At 45.4% G+C, this 13,872-nt stretch overlaps 1 protein-coding gene across 2 annotated transcripts in view; it reads left to right on the forward strand.

The window, feature by feature from the left end:
• csk (C-terminal Src kinase) overlaps positions 1-10,088 on the forward strand; it is a 31,091-nt gene extending 21,003 nt beyond the window's left edge. For both annotated transcript variants that reach the window (XM_048972418.1, XM_048972417.1), the window contains exons 5-13: positions 1,300-1,519; positions 6,735-6,828; positions 7,022-7,087; positions 7,199-7,298; positions 7,512-7,599; positions 7,795-7,868; positions 7,965-8,160; positions 8,259-8,345; positions 8,928-10,088. In XM_048972418.1, the coding sequence (XP_048828375.1) occupies positions 1,300-1,519; positions 6,735-6,828; positions 7,022-7,087; positions 7,199-7,298; positions 7,512-7,599; positions 7,795-7,868; positions 7,965-8,160; positions 8,259-8,345; positions 8,928-9,110 (1,108 nt within the window). In that variant the 3' untranslated portion in view covers positions 9,111-10,088. The remainder of the gene's footprint in view (positions 1-1,299; positions 1,520-6,734; positions 6,829-7,021; positions 7,088-7,198; positions 7,299-7,511; positions 7,600-7,794; positions 7,869-7,964; positions 8,161-8,258; positions 8,346-8,927) is intronic.
• Positions 10,089-13,872: the final 3,784 nt, after the last annotated feature.

The following is a 13,872-nucleotide window of genomic DNA, read 5'->3' on the forward strand; positions in this document are numbered from 1 at the left end:
AAAATAGGCATTTAAAACGAAGTTTCCCCACCTTGTGTGTGTGTGTGTGTGTGTGTGTGTGTGTGTGTGTGTATATACACACACATACACACACACACACACACACACATATGTATGTATGTATGTATGTATGTATATATGTGTATATATATGAAGTGAAATGATTTTAGGAAGGAATTCTATCACAGGTGTGCTGTGCCGTGGTGTGTGTTTACAGAGATCGGATCAAGGCAGTATCCCTGTCAGTAAATGTAGCTTTGGCCCTTTCATCCATTTACTTTGACAACGGACTGCTGCGGCTGGTGACATTTTTGTCTGCAGGAGTCTGCCCCCTGGTGGCGGCGTCTGGCACACCAAGCAGCTGTGGGAAAATGGGACCTGGCTGGGGAAGCCTAGCCTTTCATTTTGACAAAAACATTTTAATGGAATTGCCATTTCAGTAGGGAGTTCCCGCTGTGGTAGGGGTTAAAGTTCCCTATGAATAATGTGGGTGGGATATTATTTTTGCTGCTGTTTTTTTGTACTTATTATTAATTAATAAAGATTAATTTCAATTTTTAAGCAAGGCAACGTTGGGGGGGAAAAAAGAAAAGAATGAATCTTGGATTATCCCTTTCTTTTTATTCGGCCTGAGTTTTGAGATTCTGACAGCCCCGTTACTGTAAAAGAGAACAGAAACAGGTTGTAGGGATGAGCCAGCAGGCCAGGGGTCGGACTCTCTCTCTCTGCCCTTCGCCCTGTAGGCAGGCACCGGAAAGGGGCGGAGCTCCGACGGCTCTGCCCGGCGCCGCAGAGTGCTCCAGCACGGCTGCAGGCCGGCAGGCATTTCTGCAGCCTTCCTGTTGGCACGGCGGTTTTTGGGGCGCCGCTAGCTCTCTGCAGCACTTCCTGTTTTCGCATAGGTAACTCCCCTGCAGCAGCACAGGAGGCCACAGCCACAAGGTGAAACTTGAGGGAGCAGGATGTGAGTTGACTCAAGCATGCCCCCTGCCTGCCAGGGGGAAGAAGACATGCTGACCATATCTCGGATACTGCTTTTTTTTTTTCTTTCTTTCTTTGATGGAGAGAATCCTCACTAGGTGTGTTGTTATATTGGAGGATTAATTCATGGTTCTCAAGAAGCCTTTGACCCCTGTGAAACTGCTGTGAACATGTACAGTGTTTGAGGCAGCATACATTTCAACTGACTTGACGGTAATCCGATAGCGGTTGCAGTCTTGGGTAGCATTTGGCTTTTCGCCGTACTTGTGTTCGCATAAGTGCGCTTTCTGTCTCTCACCCTCCCATCTCTCCTTCCAGATGGTTCCATGGGAAGATCACCCGTGAGCAGGCTGAGCGCCTGCTGTACCCACCAGAGACGGGGCTTTTCCTGGTGCGTGAGAGCACCAATTACCCTGGGGACTACACGCTGTGCGTTAGCTGCGAGGGCAAGGTGGAGCACTATCGAATCATCTACCATGACGGCAAGCTCACCATCGACGAGGAGGAGTACTTCATCAACCTCATGCAGCTCGTGGAGGTGAGCAGGCTGGGCACAAGATACCTGAAACCCATCCCCCCCCTAATGAGGGGCCTATGTCTCCTCGTCTACATTAGTGGATGGAATTGAGGAATCACTAAGTGTGTGTGTCTGTCTGAATGTTCCCACAATGCAATAAATACCTGATATTTTGATGTTGTGGCGACCGTTTTTTGAATCCCCATAAGGGGAATCTTTTTTATAGAAATCTGTGACTGCAGTGAAAAAACTAAAAATTTGTATTTTGTTTGGTTAGAGCTGGGTAGGGGTAATCTTTGGGATTAGGGTTTTGGCCATAGAAATGAATGAATGGTCCCCTCAAAGGTAGGTAGGTGTGTGTGTGTGTGTGTGTGTGTGTGTGTGTGTGTGTGTGTGTGTGTGTGTGTGTGTGTGTGTGTGTGTGTGTGTGTGTGTGTGTGTGTGTGTGTGTGTGTGTGTGTGAGAGAGAGAGCGGCAGAGCATCACCGTCACTGAGACGTCATGCTATGTGACTGGAGTTTTGTGTAGCTAACCCTAACTGCACTTGGTTCAATCTATAAATAGTTTTATTTCATATAGCAGTGTAGTTTGAAAAGCTTTATGGTTGAAGGAAGATGAGAAATTTGGCTAAAGTGAAATAGTCAAACAGGAATACAGAATAAAAATGGGGAACTGTAGAATACAAATGTGATGAATGTTGATAAAATAATGGACTTGTTTCTTCAGAACGTCGACTGATTCTGTTCTTTGGCCCATAAAGGCCAAAAGATGTCTTCTTCAATGTCTATTAGTGTCATATGTTGTAGAATCATATTAATATCAGAGGATCTGAGCTCATAATGGTATTTAACTGACTAGGAAATCCTTCAAATATTCAGGTGCAAGAGTTTAGGGACTTGAGGAGGATTTTAAAGTCATTTCTAAATGAAAAGGGTAACCTGTGAAACTGTTTTAAAAATGAACTGTTGTGTGCTTTTAAATTTGGTTAGTAGATATGTGGAATTTTCTCTAAGTCACTTAAGGTTAATGTATCCTCAAAAAGATTACTATAGTGGTAGAGCCTGCTGGTCAAGAAGGGCATAATCCGGTAAAATGACAGTTTGGTGACATTACAAATGTGTCTCAGCACTGATCTCTGTTCTAACCCAAAGACTTTGTCCTGGAGAAAGATGTAATGCTAACATCCCCCACGGAACCTTTTGAACCAAAGAGAAGCATTTCAGGTTTTGACTGTTTAACATCTGTGTATTTATCTCAGATATACGGCATGTGATGGAGAGCTTCATCGGTCACAAACGAACAGGACCTTGGTAGAGCTTTGAGGCACACCATAAGTGATGTTTGGTGGTTATTCCTCAGTGGAACCAATCTGAACATGCATTACTGTCCCGAAATCTTAAGAAATCAGAGAAAATGTTTAAAAATGTTAATGTCCTTGTGATACCTATGCTTAATCTTTGTGTCAGCTTAGCTGTATCAAAGCCTCTCCTGAAGTCACTCTAGTATTTGCTGCAACCATCTAATATCAGACGCTCCTCTACTTACGAACTTTCTACTTACGAACTTTTGGGCTTACGAACGAAGAGGACTGTAAGTCCAAATTGTGTTCATTGGGCTCCCATTTCTTGTCCGCAACTTCTCAAAACTCGGGCCGAATAAAAAGAAAGGGATAATCCAAGATTCATTCTTTTCTTTTTTTCCCCCAACGTTGCCTTGCTTAAAAATTGCAATTAATCTTTATTTATATAGCATTGTTTTAATGACAGGGTTTACAAAATATTTTATAGGCTTTTTAAGTAAATGAAAATTAGCAGAGAAGAAATTATAATAAGTACCAAAAAAAAACAGCAGCAAAAATAATATCCCACCCACATTATTCATAGGGAACTTTAACCCCTACCACAGCGGGAACTCCCTACTGAAATGGCAATTCCATTAAAATGTTTTTGTCAAAATGAAAGGCTAGGCTTCCCCAGCCAGGTCCCATTTTCCCACAGCTGCTTGGTGTGCCAGACGCCGCCACCAGGGGGCAGACTCCTGCAGACAAAAATGTCACCAGCCGCAGCAGTCCGTTGTCAAAGTAAATGGATGAAAGGGCCAAAGCTACATTTACTGACAGGGATACTGCCTTGATCCGATCTCTGTAAACACACACCACAGCACACCTGTGATAGAATTCCTTCCTAAAATCATCTCACTTCAAATAAGTAAATAAACGTGTGCGTGTATTGTATTGTATTGTATTTTTATTTATATATATATACACACACATAGACATACAATACAATACACACACACAGGCGCTCCTCTACTCACGAACTTTCAAACATACAAACGAAGAGGAGCGTAAGTCCAAGTTGTGTTCCTTGGGCTCCCGTTTCCTGTCTGCAACATCAATTGTTTTTTCTGCGTACCAGTTCCGCCTAGTACGACTCCTGGCCGCTACTCCCGCCGCGCAGCAGGGTAGCGTGCGTACTCCCAGCATCCTATCTCTTTGTACTCGCGTATGCCCTTGAAATGATGATGAATAATGACTTAGACTTCAAGTTACGAACGGCTGTTCGGAACGTATCTCATTCGTAAGTAGAGGCGCGTCTGTACTCATATTTTTTGACTGCACTACTAGCACATCATCTTTGGCTAATCAATACCTCGTTGAATTATTTGATTGTTAATTGAGCTGGTGGTGAAATTTAATATATAACTTATGCCCCTGAGCAGAGGTTTGGGAACTGAAGCGGTGGTTCTTATTAGTTTTTATGTGTTATTGTTAATTTGCATATGGTCCACTGTTAAATTGTGTTTTTTGTTTGTTCAGTATAAACACAAACTTTCTGCTTGGCTAAATAGTTATAAACCTTTTCTTTGACTGCCCAAGGCTTTTGCAGAGTACTGTATGTCCTTTCCATGAGATATGACCTAATTTAGTTTAATGCAGCTCCCATTATGGCAGCCCATGTTGTACTCTATCCGAATATCATGATCAGTTGTGTCAAGGGCTGCAAGATCTAACAGTAGAACAGAGAACATGTAAGACTTTGACTGGAACAGTGAAAACCAGAGTGAAACCTCTTAAAATCACTGGTGAAAAAGGTTGAGTGGATCTTACTAACTAAATCATAGAAGCATCAAGATTTTACTTTTAGGAGTGTTTTGTTATGGTTGTCTACAGCAGGAGTCAAAATATTCCCAGGCATAAGGAATAGGCAATATTCTTTATATTTTTTGTAAATGCTGTAAAAACTGACTTGAAGGGATTTGGAAGAGGGTTTCAGGGCCAATTTGATGGCCTAAGATGATACATTATTATGTTTAACATAGTGCAGCCTGCTGAGTAGAAAGACCTAGTAACTTTGACAGTGTGGGAAATGGATATCAGTAAAAGCAGAAGGACCCTAAAATAGTTTTGTGAGGCAAAATTTTAGGAATCTTATCCCTGAAAAAAGAAGCTGCTACTTCACATTTAAATGTACTGAATACAGCAGTGAAGATTGGACCAGAGGAGTTTATAAGACCGTCAATAATATCACTGAGTTTGGTGAAATGACTTGGTGGCTCATTCAACAGCTGTGAGACCATAGTCCTGCTCTGTAGCTGAAAGGTTGGTGCAGTGGTCTTGTTTTCCCATGTCTGCTGTCACTTTGGTGGCTTTTCCTTGTTCCTCCACGGCAGTACTGGTTTAACTTTAACTGAAAAGTATTTCATGATAAGTGCAGGATTGATGAACCTTTAGATACCATTCGTATGACACAAAATCTTCAGTTGTTTCTGAATTAATGTTTCATTATAGTGCTGTACTCCAAATTCTGTTCATTATCTGTAAGAAAATATATACATACAGAATAATGATAAGCGAGTTTCAAATATAGGGGGTCTCAGTTTTAAGACTTTCGTAATAACTAAATCTGAACAATGGCCCATCTTATCAGTAGGTTTAGAAATATCTTAACTGATACAATAAAATGTCTGAAATTCATTAGCTTACAGAACTCAAATGCTTTGTTATTGTCAAGGTCTACATGGAGATTAAAATTGCGGCATATGACTCTTATAAAATGATCTTGTTTCTGGAGATAACTGAGGGGGAGTCGGCAGTAGGCATGTCAGGAGAGTCTCATTTCTTCCTAGCCAGCTTCTGGCTGCCTGTTCTGCTTCTCCCACTGGACCCTAACCTATCCTGAGACCCTGTCCCTCCTCTGTAATTCATTTTCTTGCGGCATTCTTTGCATTTTTCTGTTGACTTTGGACAGCCTGTCACAGATCCACACGGCCCTGGGGAGGATCTCCTAGCTGTCGGACGTGTCTCCTTTCGGCCAGCTGGTCCCGGCTTTGCGCTCCACCCAAACTCCAGTGGGAGAGCCGGATTACACTGCTTTCAGTCCATGCCTTTACCCGTGTGGTTTTTGAGCTGTACTGCTCTAATGCTGTGGGGAGCCTGGGGGGCTCATCGTACAGACCTAGGCCTCCATAATGGCAATGACACGTTCATCCCTCAGGATTCTCAGTATAGACAGCAGGTGGTGGCTGTGTAAGACTTCCAGGATGGGATTCCAGAAAGCATAATGCATTTTTACAGAACGTGACCCAAATCACTTGCTTAGGAATCCAGCTGTATAAATGTATGAGTATGTACAGCTGCAAACAGAGTAAGTCAGTCAGCATATGGGTTTCTTGCTAATAAAGAAGTCCAAATATATATGTGCATGAGGCATGATATTGCTGCTGGCTGTGCTGCTGTTCCCAGAACAGGTACTGAACAGGAAGTGGTGAAGAGGAAGTTTGGAGACCAGGTTCTAGATAATTTAACAAGAGAAGTTCTCAATACTCCTCACCCAATTCCCATATCTATGTGTATGTAGGATATGGGACAGATTGCTGCATGTCTTTTCAAAAATGCATTGGCATGGCTTCAATGAAAATCATTTGCCGTTTTTCTTACAGTATCTGCTTTTGTGATGTTCAGAATGTCAGTCTCCCTTAGGCTGCCCACTAATGCAGTGTAATATGTACTGCTCAGCCTGAAATAACAGCTGTTCATTTACGTGTAAACTACTTTCGATGCTATTAAATTCTAGTCCACTAGTGTAGGAGCTTCTGCTGTCTGCTGCAGTGGGGAGGAGACGGTACATTCCAGCAGTGCTCCAGCGAGCTCTTTTTTTTTTTTTTCCCTGCATCCTCTCCAAATGTACACAGTCCAATGACTCGGCCACTGCTGCCTCCCTGTGTCTGTCCACAGCATTACACCAAAGATGCTGACGGCCTCTGCACCCGCCTCATCAAGCCAAAGCTCATGGAGGGGACGGTAGCAGCCCAGGACGAGTTCTCTCGAAGTAAGACACTGTTGGCCGTTTATGCCCCTGCAGCCCCTGTCCTCTGGTCTTTGTCCCAGCACGCTTATTCCCCCTATCCTGCACTGGAGGGTCACCATCACCCCACTCTGCTTTTGCTGTTGAGGCAGTTTTAAAAGCATGATAATCCTGACGGTCAGTCCTGGCTCCTGAACCCCCTTGTGCCTCCCTGCAGGTGGCTGGGCTCTCAACCAAAAGGAGCTGAAGCTCTTACAGACCATCGGGAAAGGAGAATTTGGGGGTACGCATCTCAGCTGCCTGAGGCTGGTGCTGCTGGACTGTGTCACGAGGGTACGAGTGTATGCGCGCAGTCAGGACGGCACTGAGCGGCTCTCTCTCTCACTCCTCTTAGATGTGATGGTGGGAGACTACCGAGGGACCAAGGTGGCAGTAAAGTGCATCAAAAACGACGCGACAGCACAGGCCTTCATCGCCGAGGCCTCTGTCATGACGTGAGTTTGTTTTCTGACGAGGTGTTGTCCATTTCCATTATTGTTTTTCTTCATTTCATTGTTTGAAGAAGGAAAGCTGTCTACCGATTTTTGTCAGTTACCTTTATGCAGCAGCATCACATGCAAAGTTGGGACAGAGGCCGAGATGTGGCGGTGAGAGATGGCCGTGTTAACAGTGAGCTAACTATCACCGACTGCTCCTCCACCTTGCAGGCAGCTACGTCACAACAACCTGGTGCAGCTGCTGGGCGTGATCCTGGAGGATAACGGCCTTTTCATCGTGACGGAGTACATGGCCAAGGTGGGCAAGACTTCATCCTCTCTGTGTTCCACACGCCACCTACCAGGTCATGATTAGGTGCAGATTAAACTGTCCTTGAGGTGGTAATGGAAAGGCTGAGCTATAGCTGACTGGTGTCCCATCCATGGTGTCCCCTGTTTTGTACTCTGTGATAAACCCCTGATTGACCGTGACCCTGCGCTGGTCTGTCCTCAGGGCAGTTTGGTGGATTATCTGCGCTCGCGAGGTCGCACCGTGCTGGGAGGGGAATGCCTTCTCAAGTTCTCCCTGTGAGTGGTGCCGTTCTACTGCTCCTTTCTGATGTGCCGGCGCTATGTGCCTGTGGTCTGCCTCATCTCATAGCGCTCTCTCCCTCCATCCCCCAGGGACGTGTGCGAGGCTATGGAATACCTAGAGGCCAACAACTTTGTACACAGAGACTTGGCTGCCCGGAACGTGCTGGTGTCTGAGGACAACATTGCCAAGGTCAGTGACTTTGGCCTGACAAAGGAGGCGTCTTCCACGCAGGACACGGCCAAGCTGCCCGTGAAGTGGACATCACCGGAAGCCCTCAGGGAGAAGGTACATGGGCTCTTGGCATGTGTGTGTATCCATGTATCAGTATTTGTCCAGGTCTTGTGTTTCACTTTACCATGTAACTTCTCCCTCTCTACAAGCAGCAATTCTCCACCAAATCGGACGTGTGGAGCTATGGCATTTTGCTGTGGGAAATCTATTCCTTTGGGCGTGTGCCTTACCCCAGAATTGTGAGTACACCTGCCTGGTATCCTGGGCTTTTACTTCCTCCCTTGGAATTTTTCTTTATCCTTCCATAAGAGGGCAGCCTTGTTCTAGTAATCAGATGATCTGAAAGTTTGTCTCACTTTATTACACTAATGCAACATAGAATATGACTTACAAACAGTGTGTTTTGATGCACGTGCTTTGGGGTGTTTTTAGTCGCACATAGTTACTCACAAGCGAGTTGGTTATACAGTGGTATCCCTATTAGTGCCATCAAGATGTTGTTTATTAACTATGTCAAAGTTGCCTGTTATAGAGTAACCTGCAATGCAGTAAATTTCCAAGTTCACTCTTATTGCTACCCATAAATTCCCGTTAATTCCTGTGGAAAGTTTTGAACTGAAAATTCACAGAATTTTGCAACTCTGGTTGGAGCTGTTTCTTAGCTGGTCACTGCAGCAAAACTCCTTAGAGGGGGTGGATGTCAGCCAGGCCAGTCGGTGCTGATTCCCCGCTGGGTGCCTGCACAGCCTGTAATTTGTAAAATGAGCCGCTTTGGCAAGGCGCGAGAGTCAGTTTGCCACTTGTCTCTCCCCCTACTGCAGCCTTTGAAGGAGGTGGTGCCCCGGGTGGAGAAGGGCTACAAGATGGATGCCCCGGACGGCTGTCCGCTGGTGGTCTATGACATCATGAAGCAGTGCTGGACCCTGAACCCAGTGGAGCGGCCCAGCTTTCAGCTGCTGAGGGAGAAGCTGCAGCACATCATGTCCAAGGAGCTCTACCTGTGAGGAGGACAGGCCATGGGCTCCGGGGGGGTGGTGGGGGGGGGGGGGGGGGGGGGGCACATGAGGAGGCTGGTGAGGAGGCCTGCCTCCCTGGGGGGGTCCGCTCCTCGGATCCATACCAGCACTCTGGGACTGTAGACTCCCCCAAACCTCACGCTTACCCCAATTCAGTTGTAGACCAACCCACCCCCCATTATTGTTGTGTAGCGCATCTCGAGCCATCTTCCCCACCCTGTGCCTCCCCCCTCCGTTTCCCTCTTTCTTCTTCACCTTTTTTCTCTCTCTCACCCTATGGCAAGGATGAGGGTAAGGCTGGCCTTTTCTTTTACACCTTGTCGCTCCCGGAAACCCCACCCTCCCCGTTCCTTGTGTGGGGCCAGTCCTGGCAGTGCGTTTGCGTGTAAGGGAGGTGAGGCCTTGCTGTGTGCCCAAGTGCCTCCAAACCAGTCCCCGCCCTCCCCTTGGCCGTGCCCCCTACCACCACAGACTGTTTTTATTCCTTTTTTAAAAGTCGGTTTTTTTGTTTTTGTTTTTCTGCTTTTTACCCTCCCCCGGCTTGTGAGGCAGGCTTCTCTATAATCACATTTATCAAAATGGAAACCAGTCCTGAAATGGAGCGCCCATTCCACCACCCCTTTCCTTCGGGAATTCTGTACCGTGTGGAGGAGGACCAATTCCGAAACGGTAGATTCACAATACGTGGGTTTGTTTCGTAACGCAAATATATTTAATGGACGACAAAAATAAAATTGGGGGGAAAAAATACACCCAAAGGATTGCCGGAGCAACAAAAGTAAAATGTTCCAAGTGTACCTGTGAACACATAGAGAGCTGTGCATGCGGTGAGGCCTTGAAGTACTGTGCGTGCTATCAATGTTCATTGTTTATTATGCTGCCATGATAATGAATAAATCATTCCGTCTGACCAGTCTAAAGAAAATGACAAACGGGGGAAAAAAAAATACACAAACATTGAAAGTGTCTCTGTGTGATGTTTGACTCCAGGAGTGTTCCTTCCGGATGAAACCCTAACCCTAAATCCCCGAGTGTCAGCATAACAGGAAAGGCTTCCTGTTTAATAACCCTTAGCGTGAAAGCAAGTTCTCTGCTGTTTGTCGTGCTTTTACGTGGCCCTGAAAATGTAAATAACATGAGCGCACACACTCTGTTTATGTGGAACATCAGGGATTCACATCGTCCTGCGGAGTGGGGTCCTTCGTAAGGGTCTGAGTTCAGTTGGTTTTATTTATTTATTTTTTTTGGCACGCTTCCCACGAGGAAATGCAGTGGTGTGATTGAAATGTAGCCATGGTGTTACAGTGCAGTTACCGTGTGCAAGAATCATTTAGCCGGCAGTTTGAACAGCACGTCTTGCAGGCCCTCAGCTACAGGGCACCCATTTGTGGGATTACACTGGATACCGTGTCTCTTTCTTTCAAGCTCATTTCTAATCATCTCTTTGCCTGGTTTGATTCCATTGCCAGAGGTGGTGCTGGGTAATTAATTAATTAACATAATTCATTTTAAATGAGGGTACGTTTCTCAAAAGCTCCAAAGGAGTAAATCTTGTCTAAATGGGGTTGTGTAATCCACATCTTCTCTGTGCATCAGTGTTGGATTGAAAATGCTCTGAAGGTAGGGTTGCCATACTACTCATTAGACTTATGATATTTGCATGATATTAGGTGTTTTCATTGTTTTATTACACCCACAAAATGTCCTGGCTGCTGCGGTAGTGTGTCCTTTCCCAAGAGTGTGTTGGCATCTTGGCTTTCTGTTTAAACTGGCTTCTGGCTCTTGTTTGTCATACTCTCTGTCTGTCTAGTGTTTCTCAGTCTGATCCTCTGATGGGTTTGCTCCCTCCCAGCTCCCGCTAGGGTAGAGACTGCTAGGAAAGAGCAAAAACATGGACTGTTTGGGGGTCCCCGAGGACCAGATTGAGAAATACTGGTCTAATTTGTTGATGTGAAAGATCTGAGATTTCCATAGTCTCTCATGCACATCCATTACATGACAACACCTTGCTTCTGCAGAACCCCAACAGTTCTCAATGAGTGGAGCAGGTGGTAACCGCGCATTTCAAAATACCGAAGTGTAAGTGGCATCATCCCAGCAACCCCAAATCAAATTGGATTTCATCTACTTGGGCTGACGTGCCATTTTATCGCATGCTGCTAGTTTCTTATTGTACATTGGAACCAAGAACCTATTGTGGATCTTTTGCAACACAAGCTAAAGGGGAAAGCTGTCTCCAGCCACTTTGAAACCAGTCTGCTCTGGCCTACGCCAATAATTCCCAGCATTTACTCTGTCTAGTGCGTCGCAGTTTGTACATTTTCGCCCTTTATAAACAGAAGTTCAGTGATATTTTACAGTCCCCTTATGTTCTGACTCTGCTAATTGTTTTAGGTTGTACATGCTTCTGCTGGACAAGTATAGCTATGTTACAGTATAATCCCGTTTGTAGGGGACTCGCTTATAACGGAATATTGTCTATAACGGATGAGGTCTGCTGGTCCCAGCTGTGTGCATTTAGGAACATGCAGAAAAAGTGGACTCGCATATAATAGAATTTCATTTATAACAGACAAACAATTTGGTCCCCAGGGCCGCTTTTGGCTGTAGTTTTGTTTGGCTGTAACAGACATGCAGGCTCTGCCTACAAGGCACGTGGCCTGCCGGTGATATCCAGCGCGGATACGTAGTCGGGATTATTAATAGTCACACATCTGGTCAGGTAAAGCTGGATTACTACATGTACAATATGATCATCTATACCACAAGTGTGTCTGCTGGGGTGTGGCATGAGGAAGTGGTGTCCTGTAGTGGGTATAATGGACTTTGGATATAAAGGACTGTTTTGCCAGGTCCCTTCAAGTCCGTTATAATGGGATTTTACTGCAGTATGCATATTAGTCTCTATACATCAGTGCATGTGCACACTAGAGGGAGGTGAAAGGCCCAAATTTATTTCATTTACTTGAGATAATTTACACTGATAATGGTGATCAGGAGAATCTTCCTCTACAGGGGTACAGAGAAGTGTTTGTGCTTTGGAAACCATGGGCACCGTGATGTGTGTGTCGTATGCAGCTCTAAATCAGGCGAGGTGTTCTGTGCTTCTCCAGTGGCTCACCGTGTCTGTCTGCTGGTGTCGCTGTGGGACAAAGGACAGCACAACCCCATACTAAACACTCCCCCCTCCCCCAATGCCTTTTCCTGAATTGGTGTTTGTATTTCATACTCGTACGTAAATTGAGCCCTGTAATCTAAAAATATATGAACCGGTGGAACATCTCAAGGATTTAAAGAGGCATCCTGTGTTTCAAATTGTGTTAACGTTCAATAATCTAGCCAAGACACACTCCTTAAGTCAGGACCGTAGGCAGTGTACAGGGCAAACCACCTTCAGACGGCTTCCAGAAAATGTTCTATATCAGTATCCCCGTCAGCTGCGTTATAGATGGCAAATCTAGGGAATTTGAACCAGCAAATTTTGGTTTCTTCACCAGACACTCATTAGCTTAGCAAGCTAGCAATCTGCATGATTCCAAACAAGCCTTAGTCTCGGGTTCAAACTCATTTGGCGCCTAAAGACTATAAATGTCTTGTGTCTATGGTTCTGACCGGAATATGTTTGATGGTACCTTTTTCTTGATTAGCGGTCCCAGCCTTATTGGGACCTGGTACTGGCAGACCTGCTTTCAGGGCCCAGGGTTCAAACATGTCCCTCCATGCCGGGTTGCCATTTGCTGTGACGGGTCAGTCATGCCGCCTGCGCTGTATGTAGCATTTAATGTCATCAGGAAGGTCTGTCACATACACAAGTGTGAGGAGCAGAGCAGGAACACGTCAGACAGCTTAAGGGCCTGGTATCCGGAGCCACTGGCCAGAACATCAGTGTCTCACTCCCGGAATAAGAAAGGACGGAATGAAACCAGCCGCGGTTACATTAGTCTTCGATTTGTTTGTCCACTGTGCCAAGAGAAGCCTGGGGTCACTGTTGATTTTTGTCATGCTTTTCTCTCTGGTTTCCCACTCAGAGCTGGAGATGCAGAGAGATCTGGTCAGGAAGCAGCAGGAAGTTGTGCCCTCACCTGCTGTGATGTAATTCTGTCACTCTCTAAATAACCTGATTGGGGCCTGGGGCCATGACATAGCTTGAAATGGTACATTTGACTTTGGGAAATTCAAGGTTCCCCGGAACTGGAGGAAATGTATTTTCTGCTCCAGTTGTCAGGCTTTACTTTCCCTTCTCTTGTGATGTTTTGCCTGCTGGGCATCACCCACTGCCCACCACTAGGGGGTGCCATGTCGGCAGAGATTTCAGTGACAGTCTCCTGCTAGCTCTCTGTCACGTGGGCCTACACCCTTCTCTGTCCCCTTCTGTGCTCCTGTACCTATAACTGTAGATACAAACTGTTTATTGAAGACAGTATAATTTGGCCTCATCTCTCCATGTCCTCCTTCCTTTTTAGGTTTAACCCCAAGTCCAGTCTGTTGTAATCTGTAAGAATGTAAATACTATCCTGTTTAGCTGGATTGATCTTAATTATAAATCTGAATCTGACCAGTGGTAATTCCATGATCTGGCTTTTCTAATGTGTGAATCATTATGCATGTGAACCATTTAATTTTATAAATACTATTCAATCTAAGCTGTCCAATGTGGTCCAGATAGGTGTCAATGCCGACTGGCTGTCAAAACACCTCAGTCAGCAGATGCAGGTTTTGTGGGTGTTATCCGACACCCCCCATCCAAGTG

Source organism: Brienomyrus brachyistius, chromosome 13 (genome assembly GCF_023856365.1).
Source record: "Brienomyrus brachyistius isolate T26 chromosome 13, BBRACH_0.4, whole genome shotgun sequence".
NCBI lineage: Eukaryota > Metazoa > Chordata > Actinopteri > Osteoglossiformes > Mormyridae > Brienomyrus > Brienomyrus brachyistius.